The sequence below is a fragment of the Haliotis rubra genome, unplaced genomic scaffold (assembly GCF_003918875.1).
Source record: "Haliotis rubra isolate DU_JTF1 unplaced genomic scaffold, ASM391887v1 Scf396, whole genome shotgun sequence".
In the NCBI taxonomy this organism is placed as follows: Eukaryota; Metazoa; Mollusca; class Gastropoda; order Lepetellida; family Haliotidae; genus Haliotis; species Haliotis rubra.
The window spans coordinates 919,573-935,670 of NW_025767075.1; the positions used below are offsets into that span (position 1 = coordinate 919,573).

General features: G+C 42.0%; 1 protein-coding gene across 1 annotated transcript; it reads right to left on the reverse strand.

Annotated features, from left to right (window-relative positions):
• Positions 1–813: 813 nt before the first annotated feature.
• LOC124286926 lies at positions 814–11,399 on the reverse strand. Its single transcript, XM_046723384.1, has 7 exons — positions 11,250–11,399; positions 9,301–9,651; positions 8,032–8,343; positions 7,377–7,442; positions 3,940–4,047; positions 2,751–2,825; positions 814–1,629 (listed from the first exon to the last, which is right to left on the reverse strand). The coding sequence occupies exons 1-7, from the start codon at positions 11,314–11,316 to the stop codon at positions 1,532–1,534; spliced, it is 1,077 nt and encodes a 358-aa protein (XP_046579340.1). The 5' UTR covers positions 11,317–11,399; the 3' UTR covers positions 814–1,531.
• Between the last annotated feature and the right edge of the window lie 4,699 nt (positions 11,400–16,098).

Here is a 16,098-nt window from a genome sequence, read left to right on the forward strand (position 1 = left end):
CGTGACCACTAGGCTACCCCACCGCCCTATACACTATACACATTACTGAGTACAGCAGCTGTTGCGTTTCAATATGCGCACATACAAGGAACAAAGTTATCCTTGAATATTTCCTACTACCCAAGCGTCGCTCAATTCATGACGATATATTTAACCACAAGTCACTGTCCCTACTTTCAGGTACATGATATTGTTAATGTTTTGCAGTTGTAAATATCGGCATAATTTCATAAGCTGTAAGGGTGTACAGTTTGAAAGAGAAATATAATTTCTGTGTATTTACCTTTGGGCGTCGTGCACAGTTCGTCAGTGTGAAATAAGGCAAACGCGGCAACATATATTTGTGTACCGCCCAAATAAGGACAACAGATAACAGCATGGTTTCTGTGAGGTAGATTGCACAACAAACACAACAGCCTTCCTCATTTCGTCACGATGGAGGGCTTACTGACGTCACAGACCAATAGCGGCGCGTTGTGTTTATTTTCCATAAATGAAATAAATACAACGTTTCTAAAGATCAGTTTGTAAAGAAATGTGTGCATATATGAAACAGACTGTCCAATGAAAACAATCTCACTACATCGGGACCAAGCTGAATGAATATCCATCAAACATGACTCACGTGAGAAATAACCCAGGTTTAACTTCCGCCAAGATTGGACTTATATTTTCATTATGTCTTCTAAGTATTGACGCTTCCTTCTTAAAGTAACCATTTCAGCTCGATATTCGACATTTTACTGCAAGCCCTGACGTACATGCTGCGTTAATGTTAAACTCGGTTATGTCGAATAAGAACAAACAAACTCAAACAGTGGTAAGGTATTTATATACACAGGGCACTTCTCAGTTTTGATGATGGTGCGGGTGGAAGAGAGCAGATGCTGGTAGATGCCGCAGTCAGCAGTTGGTCAGCCGTACCACAGCTGAATGTCAATAACAGAGGCTGGACCAAACAAGCCAGTGATTAATATTATGAGCAAGGACCCGGAGTCGGGGTACGCCGGCAAACCATTAACCTACCTCGCAGCCTTTTAATACCAAGGATCATAATCGGTGTTAATCATGAATTCGAACTTAAGAGGATGAATTACAACTAGGTCATCCCTCCTCAGCAAGTTGCGTCATACAAGAATTGGAATGGTCAGCGCATACAGCAATGGTTTTCACATGTAGATGTATTACAGAATATTGCATGAACATCGACCTGACTGACCAGATCAGCTATATTGTCTACTAACTAAAGACCAAATGTACCTAATCTTGAAATCCCAATTAAATCAAATACCAGGGCCTTTCCGTGAACATCTGTTTGGAATAGCAGTGTCTTTGAGAATCCACGACGAGAGGGTGAGTGAGTGAGTATGATGGTACTCCGCTTTTAGCAATATTCCAGCAATATCACGTCGGGGGACACCAGAAATGGGCCTCACACACTGTACCATGTGGGGAATCGAACCCGGGTCTTCAGCGTGACGAGCGAACACTTCCATCGGGCTACTGCACCGCCCCACACGGCGAGTGTGAGTCACGGTGCGTTGGAGACGACCCTGCGGGGGGAGTTAATGTAGATGGGGCCAGTGTTTTGTATGACACAATAGCTGCTGTCAGGATCACCATCAGATTCTGGAAAGAAAATGTGTTATGGCTGTAGATTATCTTGACAAGAACATTGGTGAGTGAGTGAATGACACTTTAAACAGTACTTCGGTTATGTCGAGGCGGGTCCTTACATGCGATATTCTGATAAATTCATTTGTGTTTGTTAACACATTGTGTTTGTTCCATTGTGTTTGTTCAACTGTATTTGTTAACACATTGTGTTTGTTCCATTGTATTTGTTAACACATTGTGTTTGTTCCATTGTATTTGTTAACACATTGTGTTTGTTAACATAGAACTAAACTCCTCGAACAGTTGCATTATGAATGCTCGTTAAGCATTATTCACTCACTAACTGCAGAGCTACAGCTAACCTTTTGGGTCATTGAGTTATGTACTCGCTTGTGTTGATCTCAATTGGGTATCCTACTTTTCTTTTGAGTAACCAAATAAATTGTACTCACCTTACTCAAACTCAATTGGGTATTTTGCCATTTTCCATTAATTTTTTAAATATAATAAAGTTTAAATGTTAGTCATACTAACATTTGACATTTTTGTGTGCGCATGTAAGATCACATTTATTGAGTATTTACCAAAATTCAAGCGTACTTGTACGCAACAGACTTAATAGGAATTGAGTTTTCACATAAATATTTGCGTAATTCACGCAGATACGCAGCTTATCTGTACCTCTGACTAACTCAAGGCGTGTCAACCTGTGGATGGAAAACCAAAGAACACTATTGGGCGATGTTCTGGTTACAAGAAATTGCAGATCAGTGAGTCTGCACCAGACAATCCAGTGACTGATACTGTCAGCGAGTGGTTGTTTGACACGTCCGTCAGGAACAATCCAGCTAAATGACGTCGGTAGGTTACGTATACGGTGAGTGAGTTAGAAGTTGCGTCATAGGGGCAATACTTCAGCCATTTAACGTGGCGAGATATTGAATATATATATATATACCAAATACAGTATGAAGAAGACTAAATCATTTAGTGAAGTTGGATTTACGCCGCTTTTAGCAATATGTCAGCTATATCACGCAGTGTATAAATACGAAGCCTGTCATCGATGATCGACAGTACGATAACAATGAATTCTGGTCTGTAGTGGCTTCTCCTTGTGTGACGTCACTCACCTCTGTCCGGGATCTCGTATAGATGACCTTTTTTAACAACGAAGCAGTCTGTGAATGGAAACTTGAATTTTGTTCCTGAAATATACAAAATAATATTCTGCTATTACTTGTTGAACTTCGCATGGGTGTTATTGTGTTTAAACAAATGTGAATGTAGAAATATTCCATTGACGAACTGGAAGTATGTATGTACGTACGTGTGCTGAGGGTGTTGGTAGGTAGGTCTATATGCATGTATATATAGGTTTGTTCGCAGATGTCAGTGGCGGGCTGTTAGGTTCACCAATCGACAAAACCCTAAACTAAACAAATGCTAAACTAAGTTTAATTTGTTGAGTTGGTTGGCTGGTTGGTTTGATGTTCAACGCCACGCTAAGCAGTATTCCAGCTATATCGAGGCGGTCTGTAAATAATCAAGTCTGGACCAGACAATCCAGTGATCAACAGCATGAGCATAGATCTAGGCAACTGGGATACGATGACATGTGTCAACCAAGTCGGCGAGCCTGACCACCCGATCCCGTTAGTCGCCTCTTACGATAAGCATGGGTTGCTGAAGATCAATTCTGACCCGGATCTTCACGGGTGGATATTGTAAGAGGTGATGGGTCCAATGAGTTACTGAATATACACAAGCATCTCTGTTTTGAAACAACTGTTTATAGAAATGACCGTGAACAAAACTTTGTAAGGAAGCTTAACGCTATAACGGGAATGAGACTTCGATCTGAAAACACTCCTTGTCAAAGACCCAAACATATTTCTGAACAAACGCAGAACCGGCACTACTGATCATACCGTAGACTCGCATCGTCACTTCTTCAAATAATATGATTTACAGGCAGTAGAGTGAGCGCAAGTACCGTGCACAGAGTTGGGCTCATAGCCTTCCGTAAATTATTTAAACGTTCAACACTTAACACCGAGTAATGTAGAGTGAGTGAGTGAGTGAGGTTTCACGCCGCATTTAGTAATATTCCAGCCATATCACGGCGGAGGACACCAGCAATTAACTTCACACATAGTAACAATGTGGGCAATCGGACCCGGGACTTCAGTGTGACGAGCAAACGCTTTAACCATTGTGCTGCCACATCGCCAAGGAGTAATGTAGAAACGCAGTGTGCACAAAGCCTGTACGGTAGCAAGGAAGAGTAATTGAAACAGCTGTGACCCTGACAGTACTCACCTCCCATCCGTAGTAAGACGCTGTAGATGATGAGGGTGAGGATGAGGGTGGCGACGGCTACCACTGCCAGAAGGTAACCAGGGATACCGCTGGCACCAGCATCTGGAACTGAGAGTCATAGAGGTTGATTCTATCTTTGCCAATCAACACACGATAGACACATATACTGTCAAAAAAGAAACTTCACATTCTTTCTTCAGGGCACTATAAAAGAACAAGAGATGGTAAGATGGTTAAATTTTTATTATTTCATTGCTGAGATGTATGTGATGTACTCGATACACTGACAGTGCCATAATCAGTTCCATTAGGCTACACCGCCGTTCCAAAACATGGGTATACAGAATGTCAAGTCACAAGAATAAAAATGCAAAATTTCTCAGTTCAATATAGTGTATGGCCGCCCCGCGCATTCATCACTGCCGAACACCATCTCCTCATCGACTGCCTGATGCTTGTGAACACGTGGTTGGGGATTCTGCGCCATTGCTCTTGCAAGGCAGCGCCAAGTTCCTGCAAATTCTGAGGGTTGGTTCCTAAGACAACGAAGCCTTCTCCCAAGTGCATCCCAAACGTGCTCTATTGGATTAAGGTCAGGGGACCTCGATTGCCAATCCATGACGTTGATTCCAGCGTTTTGAAGGAAATTTCGTGTCAACATCGCGGTATGCGGCCGAGCATTATCATGCAGGAACTGTAGACCTGGGCCATGAGCCGCCATGAAAGGAACGAGTTCAGGGGTGAGCACCTGGTCGAGGTAGGCAGCAGCTGTGAGGTTTCCACGGATGACCAGAAGTCGGGGACGGTTGTTCCCACAGAAAGCACCCCACACCATGCAACTTCCGCCCACGAATCTGTCGACTTCCTGTACACAACATTGGGCATACCGTTCACGACGTCGTCTCCAGACTCTATGCCTGCCGTCCGCAAATCTGAGGGTAAACCTGGATTCATCGCTAAAGTCGACTCGATTCCAGTCTCTCTAGGTCCATCGGAGGTGACGTTGGGCCCACAGCAGACGTTGACGTTGATGAAAGGGCGTCAATATTGGCCCACGATATGGACGTCGAGAATGGAGATTGGCAGCCTGCAACCGATTTCGAATGGTCTGTGAGGACAGTCGACCTCTAAACATATCAGCCCTGGTTCGTGTAGCCGGCAGAAATCTGTCACGTAGGTGACGTAGGACGATTTGACGGTCTTCTGCTCGTGACGTCACACGTGGACGACCCGACCTTGGGCGATCAGAAGTGGTGCCAGTTTGTTGTAGACGACCTCGAAAGTCTTACACGGTACGACGGCTGCATCCCATTGCTCTTGCGACGTCAATAACTGATCTTCCCGCTTGCAACATGCCAACGGCACGTTCACGTTGCACATTTGACAATCGTGGCATTTCAAGTACCGTTAGGCCAATGTAAACACGTGCATATGAAGAAAACTTCGATGCGAAGATCCCGTGATCGATTGCACGTGCAAAACCTGATTTGGCACTAACGTCATTTGCATGAGGAATGGATTGGTTTGAGTGGGTTTTGCTAACGTTTTTCTTGAGTCGAAAGATAGGGATCCCATTTCGGATACATAGATGTATCATCAGAGAAAAAATATTCACTATTTTTCAAATGACATTTTGTGAAGTTTCTTTTTTGACTCAGTATATATTCTCTGGACAACCACTTCTTTAGGGACAAACTGCTCAATGTCATAGTGGTGTGACGATTCATCGATACACATCGATGCATCGATCCATTGGTCGCCGATACAGTGAATCGATAAAAAGTTTTAAATTGTTGTATATCCCGATACGATACTTCAAATGAGCCACGATACATCGATGTTTAACTTTTAATATTGCCAAATCGCAATATCTGTCAAGGGAAAAAGACTTACTTTTGTTTGAGGATGAAAAAACATGCTTGATGTATGCTTACTTATTTTCCCTTTCATAAGTAAACCTTTTCTCGGAAATTCTTACCTCAAGAACAATGTCAGACATAACACTCGCACGTTAGCAACATTCACAAGTCCGTGTATAAACGTAATTATCTCGTTTCCGAATGAACATTGAACAACGCTGACGGAATTTGACGAAATACTTTAAAATGGATTTGTTTTGATCTTAAGGTGTTTTATAGTTGGTGTTAGAATTAAATATTTTAGTATCGTGATACATATCGTATCGCCACCCTTATATCGGGATTCGTATCGTATCGCAGCTTCAGTGCGCAATACTTTGGCAATCTATCGTCGTGACTAAAATTTTAATGTCGTGATATATCGTATCGCCGGTTGTATGCCAATACCAGCACCACTCGATAACTGTTGGTTTTCCGTGCTTTGTTTTGATTGTTTGGTAACCGTTGTCCAACCTCGATCAATGTTGTAACACTGTTTCCGCGCATCATACCATTCAGCTCAGCTTCAATACGTCGTGCAAAGAGGAACCTTATATTCCCCGGTAATGGTGTGTTCTACACAGTACACAACTAAAGCTTCAGTTCAAAGGTTGTACCTTGAACAAACGATGACAGCGAATTATCGACGGATGAATATGCTGATAGCTGACCACTTGATTGCTGACTGACTGACTGAGTTTGGTTTTACGCCGCTTTTAGCAATATTCCAGCAACATCACGGCGGGGAACACAAGAAATGGGCTTCACACATTGTACCCATGTGGGGATTCGAACCCGGGTCTTCGGCGTGACGAGCCAATGCTTTAACCAATGGGCTACCCCACCGCCCCCACTCTTGATTGCAGGTATACCGTTGATTACAAAGTCAGAAAATATAACCGCTCGTTGCATGTAAACAAATACTCTTTTCATGAAGTCCTAAAAAAGATTTTTAAAATTAGAAAATGTATATTTGTAATCTGTGTAATTTCCCTGTGAAAAAAAAAGAAACCACGTATCCACTCTTCTTACTAAGTCCATTTTTTATCATGGGGAAATGATATGAGTGAGTTTAGTTTTAAGACGCTTTTAGCCATATTTCAGTATCACGGCGGGGGACACCAGAAAAGGGCTTCACAGATTGTAACTTTGTGGGGAATCGAACCCGGGCCTTCGGCGTGACGAGCGAACTCATTAACCAAAAAGCTACCCCACCGCCACTGATGGAAAATAATTCCAAAGTGGTAGAAGGTACCAGAAAGTGGCTAGACTGATATCTGCAAACTTTGATCGAGAGACATTCTACGATCTTTCAGTTACATTGCGAAAGGAAAGCGGCGCGATGGACGGACAGAACCCATTCGTGTTTATTCCCTTTATGACTGGTGATGACATGGTCCCAGTTTGGGAGGTACTTCACCAAATGATCATAATGCAAAGAAGTCCAATTTTTAACTTTGCGAAATGTTTGCTGACATGTTCATTTCATAAAGACACGGAAGGTTTCATATGCAAACTTTGTTCATAATAATTACTTACGGATCTGCATTAGTCCTGTTGTTGCTGGCCTGGTTGGCGAGGCTGGCGTGATTGTTTCCTGTCTACCTAGAAGTACACAAAGGTTTCCAACACTCAGAAACAAACAGACCACATGTGACAACATTGAGAAACATTTGAGCAGTATCAGTGTGAACAACATCCACTGAAATACCACTCCTCCTCGAGGAGGAGGCGTCAGGAGAACATTTCAATCAGCATCGAGACTTCCAACTTCCTGGTCAAAGCAAAGCATTCAGACACTCATTTATGACATCTTAATTCGAAAATTCCCAATTGAGCAGATCGATGCTCGTGCTTAAGAGTCTGGCAGTGTCAAACTGCTGTCATATTTCTTACCGCAAATATACAAAAGGAATTACGTCAATGCATTCAAGTTATGCAGATGTTTTCCTAAGGATTAGGTTTCATTTTGAATACACCAAAGATGCACCCAAAATAGACATCGGAACTGAAAATTTTGTGAAAATAGAATGGAGGTTTGTCTGTATTTAACCCCGATGTTCTCGGGTTGCGACAGAGGCCTGTTATCGAGTGACCAATCAGCATAGTGGTCATGTATGACAAACGTAAATTCCTTCGGGCAAACCTGGCACCCGGCGGGGTGTAGCCTCAACGTTATACAGGAATAACTCACCGATAACATTCACAACAACACTAGCTTTCAACTCCTGCGACGAGCCGGTCATACAGGTCACCATGGTCCCATTGTCTTCCGCTTTCAAGGTCAAGGCCAAAAAGCTTGTTCTGTTGCACGTGCGAAAGGCATCCACTAACTGTCCAGTTTTCACGTTCCCACTAAAATCTTTTCCCAAGGGGTGGTCCCAGTTCCAGGAAAAGAACTGTCTCCTTGGAGAAACATTCACTGAACACCTGAACACGACTAGTTCACCGTCTTCATATACTGGCTTTGAAGGCATAATTGTCAACGATGGCGGACCTTGTGTTACTGAAAGCATATTTAAAAGCACCTATGACACTGCACGTTATATTTATGCACATGTTATGTAAAGGGGAGTCTGTATCTACCTCTGTAGAGGGCCAGGATAGATATCCTAGTAAATAGGACATTCAACTCACCAAAATTTCCTCACTACGAACGATATATAGAACGATAGATAGATAGAACGATAGATAGAACGATAGATAGATAGAACGATATATAGAACGACAGATAGATAGAACGATAGATAGAACGATATATAGATAGATAGATAGGTGGAACGATAGATAGAACGATAGATAGATAGAACGATATATAGATAGAGCGATAGATAGAACGATATATAGAACGATAGATAGATAGCTATATAGATAGATAGATAGAACGATATATAGATAGGTAGAACGATATATAGATAGATAGGTAGAACGATATATAGAACGATATATAGATAGAACTATAAATAGAACGATAGATAGAACGATAGATAGAACGATATATATATAGATAGATAGAACGATAGATAGAACGATAGATAGATAGATAGAACGATATATAGATAGATAGATAGGTAGAACGATAGATAGAACGATAGATAGAGGACAATCATTATGTCAGCTTTTTGGGGGAAGGAAGCACACATTGACATCAATAACGGATTCGAAACCACGATCGTTGAATACTGGCTTATCCAGGTACGGGAATGTGCCGTGAACACACCGGTGGTTTAAAGCGATTCAATAATAAACACATAAAGTGATCTCATGGTGCGTTTTCGTATACTGTCATTACAATCATTCCATGACATTCATTTCTTTTCCATTTAACCCTTCGCCACACTACTTCCGGGTCACGCCAGGACCCAACAATTTATCGTAAGTAGATCCGAATGGAGTGGGTGGTTACAGTTTCACCGGTGTCGCTGTAACGGAGCAGCGTTTTTAACAACAAGCTTAGTCTCACCATTTGGAGTCACGAGTCTCACCAACCTCCGACTTCTCATACAGGAAAAATTCGTGACGCGGCAGAAGTAGTTTGTGACGTCAGAACATCCGGGATTGTTTATAACGATCTCAAATTTTGAAGGGAAGAAGCCGACGACGTCGATGCCTTCCACGTGTTTTGTAACATTATCGTTTCCATCAAGCGTTGCCAAGGTTACCAGCCCTGATGACGTAAACTTTTGAATTTCCATGATGGGGTTGCTGTCAAGGTGGAGCCGCAGGATTGACGACCCGAAGCATGTGATGCTGAGGTTGGATGTCTTTCCTATTGTGATGGCCCTCGGGATGAATTCTAACCGTGTGACACAGGCTGGGGAATAGAGGGAAACATGTCGTTATTCAATTTCTGGACATTAGGCAACAATTTCATATTTTGGTGAAAGGTTATGGTTTTAGTGGCATGTTTTTTTTTAAAAAAATCAATTCGCTTCAGACTAACGATAAAGCAAGTAAAACACAATTCGCATAATAACTGAGATTACACCTCCGTCCTATGGATGTCATCGTTGGAGACGTCATTCGCTATGCTGAGTTGCGTCCCCTACACATGCCAGGATTAGATGACATACAAAGGGTTTGGTTTGGCTTAGTGAATCAAGCGTTCGCTCGTCGGGCCAAATGCGCGGGTTTCTCGTATGCACCGACATGACGTTACTTGACTGCTGCTACAAGCGGCGAAGGGAGGTTGGGTAGCCTACTGGATATAGCGTTCGCTCGTCTTACTGAAGACCCGGGTTCGATTCCGCACATGGGTACAATGTGTGAAGCCTATGTTTGTGTCCCCCGCCGTGATATTGCTGGAGCCCTTGACCTCTAGGCTTGTTATGTATGAGTGTAGCTGTGACTGGGAGATTTCCTTCACCGGAAGGGGGATGCTAGTGACTAACAGGGTTGTTGGAGGAGACTTGTGCTGAACATTAAGTGTTGTGACAATCAACACTGGTTATATAGCATACGTAGTGCGGCAATGTGGTTTTGTATTTTGATGTTTGCAAGTTCGTTCAGTTATTTTGTTTAAAACAATATGAACAAATGAAGGAAAGAATTGTTAATTAAACAGACCCTGAAGATCCGAGTTAAAATTGATCTTCAGCAACCGATGCTTGTCGTAAGAGGCGACTAACGGGATCGAATCGCCAGGCTCGCTAACTTGGTTGACATATGTCATCATATCCCAACTGCGCAGATCGATGCTCATGCTGGTGATCACTGGATTGTCTGGTCCAAACTCGATTATTTACAAACCGCCGCCATATAGCTGGGAGTTTGCCGAGTGTGGCGTTTAACAACAAGCAAACCAAACATAATTTAAGAATACTTGATTATCTAACAAACAAATGAGCTTCACACTTCACACACCCTGTCCAAATAATCATACACAACAGAAATCTAGCCTAAAAAGTTGTATAATGTTTTCCTTAGTGGATGATATTAACCTAAAGGCGGGGATAATGTCGAACTTGGCCAAGATAAACCTATGATTCATATTAATAACAGCTAGCATAATGTACAACAGCTATAACAAAGTCAGAGGGACCAGCAAATGTTTTTGATTTACCAAAGTTATGCGCATGTCGACTAATATATACCGTACATGGCCGTGGCGCAAAATACAGTTCGTTATAACAGCGTTCGTTTTAAACGTAATTTACTGTATATACAAAACAGCAAAAGTGTGAGTGCATGGGTTTAGTGTTACTTTTCACAATATTCCAACAACATCATGTTTACACCGCTTTTAGCAACCTTCCAGCAATATCACGACGGGGACACCAGAAATGGGCTTCACTTATTGTACCAATGTGGAGAATCGAACCCGCGTTTTCGGCGTGACGAGCGAACGCCTTAACCACTTGGCTACCCCACCGCCCAAAGTGTGAAATAGATGAGCAACAAACAAACACTTACTCTGAGAATACGTTAGCACAAGGACTTCCAACAGAATGCACACACAGTAGAACACAGTACGTCTCATGGTCGGGTTGACGGTCAGTATGACTTCTCGTGTAACAAAGTGGTGTCAATATTGTACCCTGTTGACTTCACGAAACGACACAGCGATAGAAATGCCTCCACGGGGCTTCAAGGTCCCCATTCCGAGCCCTGATGGTGGATACTGTATTGTTGAACGGGATTGCCTTCCGCCGCGGAAGGTCTCATCAACTTGAATCGTCACGAGTGTGGCAGTTTCCATATATGGAGTTTGGTGTCATTTCGACATTTCCTTCAGATGTGTACGTTGTATAAGGCGTTACTCAGCAATATCCCAGCTTTATGGCGACGGTCTGTAAGCAGTCGAATTTGGACCAAACAATCCTGTGACTGACATTATACGTAACAATCTGCGCAACTGGTGACTTGCATTAACGGGCCTTTTACAAGCATGTGAATCATTTAAAGCACCAAGAAGCACATTGGTATTACTTCATGCATTCATCTGAACGACGCGACAGTAAGCTGGGAGATGCTGAGTGAACGTTATTTACGCCACAGACGGCAATATTACAGCGTTGTCACGGGCTGTTAGTTATCGTGGATGGCGGTTCTCATGGTCTGCTTTGTGTTCTTCGGAGTTGATGTCTGTGTGAGGTGCTGAAGCTCCCAGGAATTCAATAGTACGTGTATGTACTTGTCAGGATTGCAATAATCGTACAAGCCACCTGGAGGTTAGGTGAGGTGAAATTGGGTTTAACGTCGTGCTTGAGAATATTTCGCTCATATGACGGAGTGCATGCGTGTGTATGTGTATGTGCGGCTGCTTGTACTAGCCCAGACTGAAGCTGGTTTTATAGTGCTGGCTAGCCCACTGAGATACCATGCCGCAGTGAAGCATGAATACCCCACTCAAACACATTATACTGACTCCGAGCCGACCAGTCCTTGTTGTACCCATTAATGCTGAGCGCCAGGCAGGGACCAACAAGTACCATATTTGAACGTCTTTTGGTATGACGCGGTCGGGGATCGAACCCGCGACCTTCCGCTCTCCACTACACCACGGAGGCGGCCACAAGCCACCTGGAATGGTGATTCCACTGGCTGTGTTTTCCCACGGCAAATGACAACATTGAGGAACACAAGCATCCCCAAAACGTTCTCTTCCACAACAACTCATTCGTGTATACACTCAATACTCTGGCCCAAATGAAGTAAAAACTATCAGTACCCAGCGTGTGTAAATACATCCTCGAACACATTAGGTTTGAAATCCAAAACAAAACCACTTCCACATTCTAAATAGCAGTTTATTAAGACATGGTCTGAATCGTGAATATAGTGGTGTTCATCAGTATGCACCTTCTTGTACTAGAATATTGATTAAAATAGCGCCCTTAAAATACAACACACAGTATAACAAAAGTAAATAGACTATTATTTAAAAGTAACAAAATAAAACAGACCAATATTACACTCATGCAATTTCATTTAACTAGGCTAATTTCTGGAATACTACATTCATTACGCCATGCCATAAGTAAACCACTGTGGTTTGGAAACCCACTCACACACCACCTGCAAGAAACAGAGGAACGCCTAGCCATGTGGTCTGGCTTTGGTTGCTACTGGAAAACACGTCAACACTTAATAAATATATCTTTTTATAACAAAATTTGTTTCACTTTAAAATAATATATTTGTTTTACAGGGAGCCCTAAGGTGATCGTAATTCACATACCTTAACATTGTGAGTGAGTGAGTTTAGTTTTACCTCGAATTCAGCAATATTCCAGCTGGTCTGTAAATAATTGAGTTTGGACCAGACAATCCAGTGATCAACAGCATAAGCATTGATCTACCCAATTGGGATACGAGGTAGTACTAAGCGCTAAGGTTGTTTTGTAAAACAGCAACAAGGTATGCTTATGTCAGAAAAACAGAATTACTATTACCAATTCAAAACAAGGTCAAGATTATTTTTATCATGCACAGATCCAAATCAATAATTAAACAATGGCCTATGGAAATCTAAAAACAAAAAGCGCTTGCCTACCGTTTATGTTTTAATGACATATTTATGATTTACACGATTCATACACTATAGGTGCCTATAAGGCTGACACAAAAAAAAAAAAAAAAAACACAACCAAAGAGACACAGGAAATATGATGTCATAAACATTATTTTTTGTCATATGTTTAATACTTGGGCATAAAACATAACCTTCTGTCTCCATGGTTACTCTGTAAATAGGGAAGTTGCTATGTGACCCACATTTGTCTATAACATATTGCAGTAGTGAGTGGAATCCAACACTGGGACATGCTCACAAACTAACCCCATTTCTGTAGGGTATTTCTAATTTCTCACTGTCAATACATCGAAGGGCATAACATTTTTAAGCTCTCTTAGCGCTAAGATAGTCGTAAGTGCCATGCATTAACATTAACTTACGACAATAATAGCGCTAAGAGAGCTTCGAAAATCTAGGCCCTGTTTTGTACTATGTTCATCCATCCCTCATGAATGTACACGACTTCTATTACAGCAACCACAATCTTGAAGGCTGTGTGTACCAATACCCATCTGCCGTGACAGATTAACACAAGTGCTCTTTAACATATTTTGTGTAGTATATACGTGGCTGACACATAGTGAAGTCATGACACATGACCACCTATAACACCTCCTACCACTTCTAACACCTCCTGTACACCAAATCAGCTCGATCTATGAACCCTTTGTCTAACATTGACAATGTGTTGACCCCAACAGGAGACATGTTTCCCACGTCCAGTGAGAAATCATTCCTACCACCGTTTGCCCATTATTTCTTAAAATATACCCTGATCCTCACATGAGTTGTTACAATGTTATATTCATAAAAAATAAAAGTGCTCATTGGTTTTATATCGAGTGACAGATGAAATGTTATTTCACATGCAACATAACCGGTTGGTTGCAGTGGGTGACCAAAAACACAAGTATTCTTATTTTTGGCAATCATAACTTAATATTTCCATGTTGATATGCAGGCACAGTATAAAATATACACTTGTGAATATAGAATATGACAAAACTTCATGAAAAACATTCTCTCTGAAATGTGATTATGCAGTATTAAAATTAATGAACTTGAAAACAGTCAGGTTGCGCATTTGATTAGATTAGAATCAAATCTACATATACAAGGCACTCTACTAAAATGTCACACGGCTATCATTCTCTGGCACATCATATAACTTAATTCCATAAACACACAGCATATATATAACAATGGCATATACATTTCCCTTCTATATGTTAACATAAGATATATTATGAACAATGAATCAAGGTAAAATGAAGATTAACCTCATGTTGAAAACTTCTGCAGCATTGTAGCGATGTGCGTGTGTGTGTGTATGCGTGTGTATGCTTCATCAAGTTCATAGTTATGATGGTTACATAGAGCTAGACAACGGAGATATCATGCTACAGTAACACGGATATCCAACTCAAACTATTCTGACTCAAAGCCAACCAGTCCTTGTCTTAACCCAACGATACTGGGCACCGGGCAGTGTAACAAGTACCTGTTTTAATGTCTTCTGGCAACCAGTCCTTTTCGTAACCCAACGATACAGGCACCGGGCAGTGTAACAAGTACCTGTTTTAATGTCTTCTGGCAACCAGTCCTTGTCGTAACCCAACAATACAGGCACCGGGCAGTGTAACAAGTACCTGTTTTAATGTCTTCTGGCAACCAGTCCTTTTCGTAACTACCAACGATACAGGCACCGGGCAGTGTAACAAGTACCTGTTTTAATGTCTTCTGGCAACCAGTCCTTGTCGTAACCCAACGATACAGACACCAGGCAGTGTAACAAGTACCTGTTTTAATGTCTTCTGGCAACCAGTCCTTGTCGTAACCCAACGATACAGGCACCGGGCAGTGTAACAAGTACCTGTTTTAATGTCTTCTGGCAACCAGTCCTTGTCTTAACCCAACGATACAGGCACCGGGCAGTGTAACAAGTACCTGTTTTAATGTCTTCTGGCAACCAGTCCTTGTCTTAACCCAACGATACAGACACCGGGCAGTGTAACAAGTACCTGTTTTAATGTCTTCTGGCAACCAGTCCTTGTCTTAACCCAACGATACAGACACCGGGCAGTGTAACAGGTACCTGTTTTAATGTCTTCTGGCAACCAGTCCTTGTCTTAACCCAACGATACAGACACCGGGCAGTGTAACAAGTACCTGTTTTAATGTCTTCTGGCAACCTGTCCTTGTCGTAACCCAACGATACAGGCACCGGGCAGTGTAACAAGTACCTGTTTTAATGTCTTCTGGCAACCAGTCCTTGTCTTAACCCAGCGATACAGACACCGGGCAGTGTAACAGGTACCTGTTTTAATGTCTTCTGGCAACCAGTCCTTGTCGTAACCCAACGATACAGACACTGGGCAGTGTAACAAGTACCTGTTTTAATGTCTTCTGGCAACCAGTCCTTGTCGTAACCCAACGATACAGGCACCGGGCAGTGCTGTTTTAATGTGTTCTGGCAACACATGATGAAGGAGAAGAAACCACCAACCTCTGCTCACCAGATAGAGGCACTATCGGTGATTAAACGAATGTTGCTGTATGAAGAATTAGGACAAAATGGACGAAAGATAGTCACAGGAAAAAATGTCATGGACAAAAAGTCAAGTTTTATGATCATGATGATATTAACATAACATGATGACATTAACATAACATGATGACATTAACATAACATGATGACATTAACATAACATGATGACATTAACATAACATGATGACATTTACATA

Excerpts from the sequence above, each read along its gene's own strand:
- LOC124286926 (XM_046723384.1), bottom strand. The coding sequence starts at position 11,316 with ATGAGACGTACTGTGTTCTACTGTGTGTGCATTCTGTTGGAAGTCCTT. Across the intron at positions 8,344-9,300 it reads GAGACTCGTGACTCCAAATG|TAACACAAGGTCCGCCATCG; the intron begins GTGAGACTAAGC and ends ATATGCTTTCAG. Across the intron at positions 1,630-2,750 it reads ATACGAGATCCCGGACAGAG|AATCTGATGGTGATCCTGAC; the intron begins GTGAGTGACGTC and ends TTTTCTTTCCAG.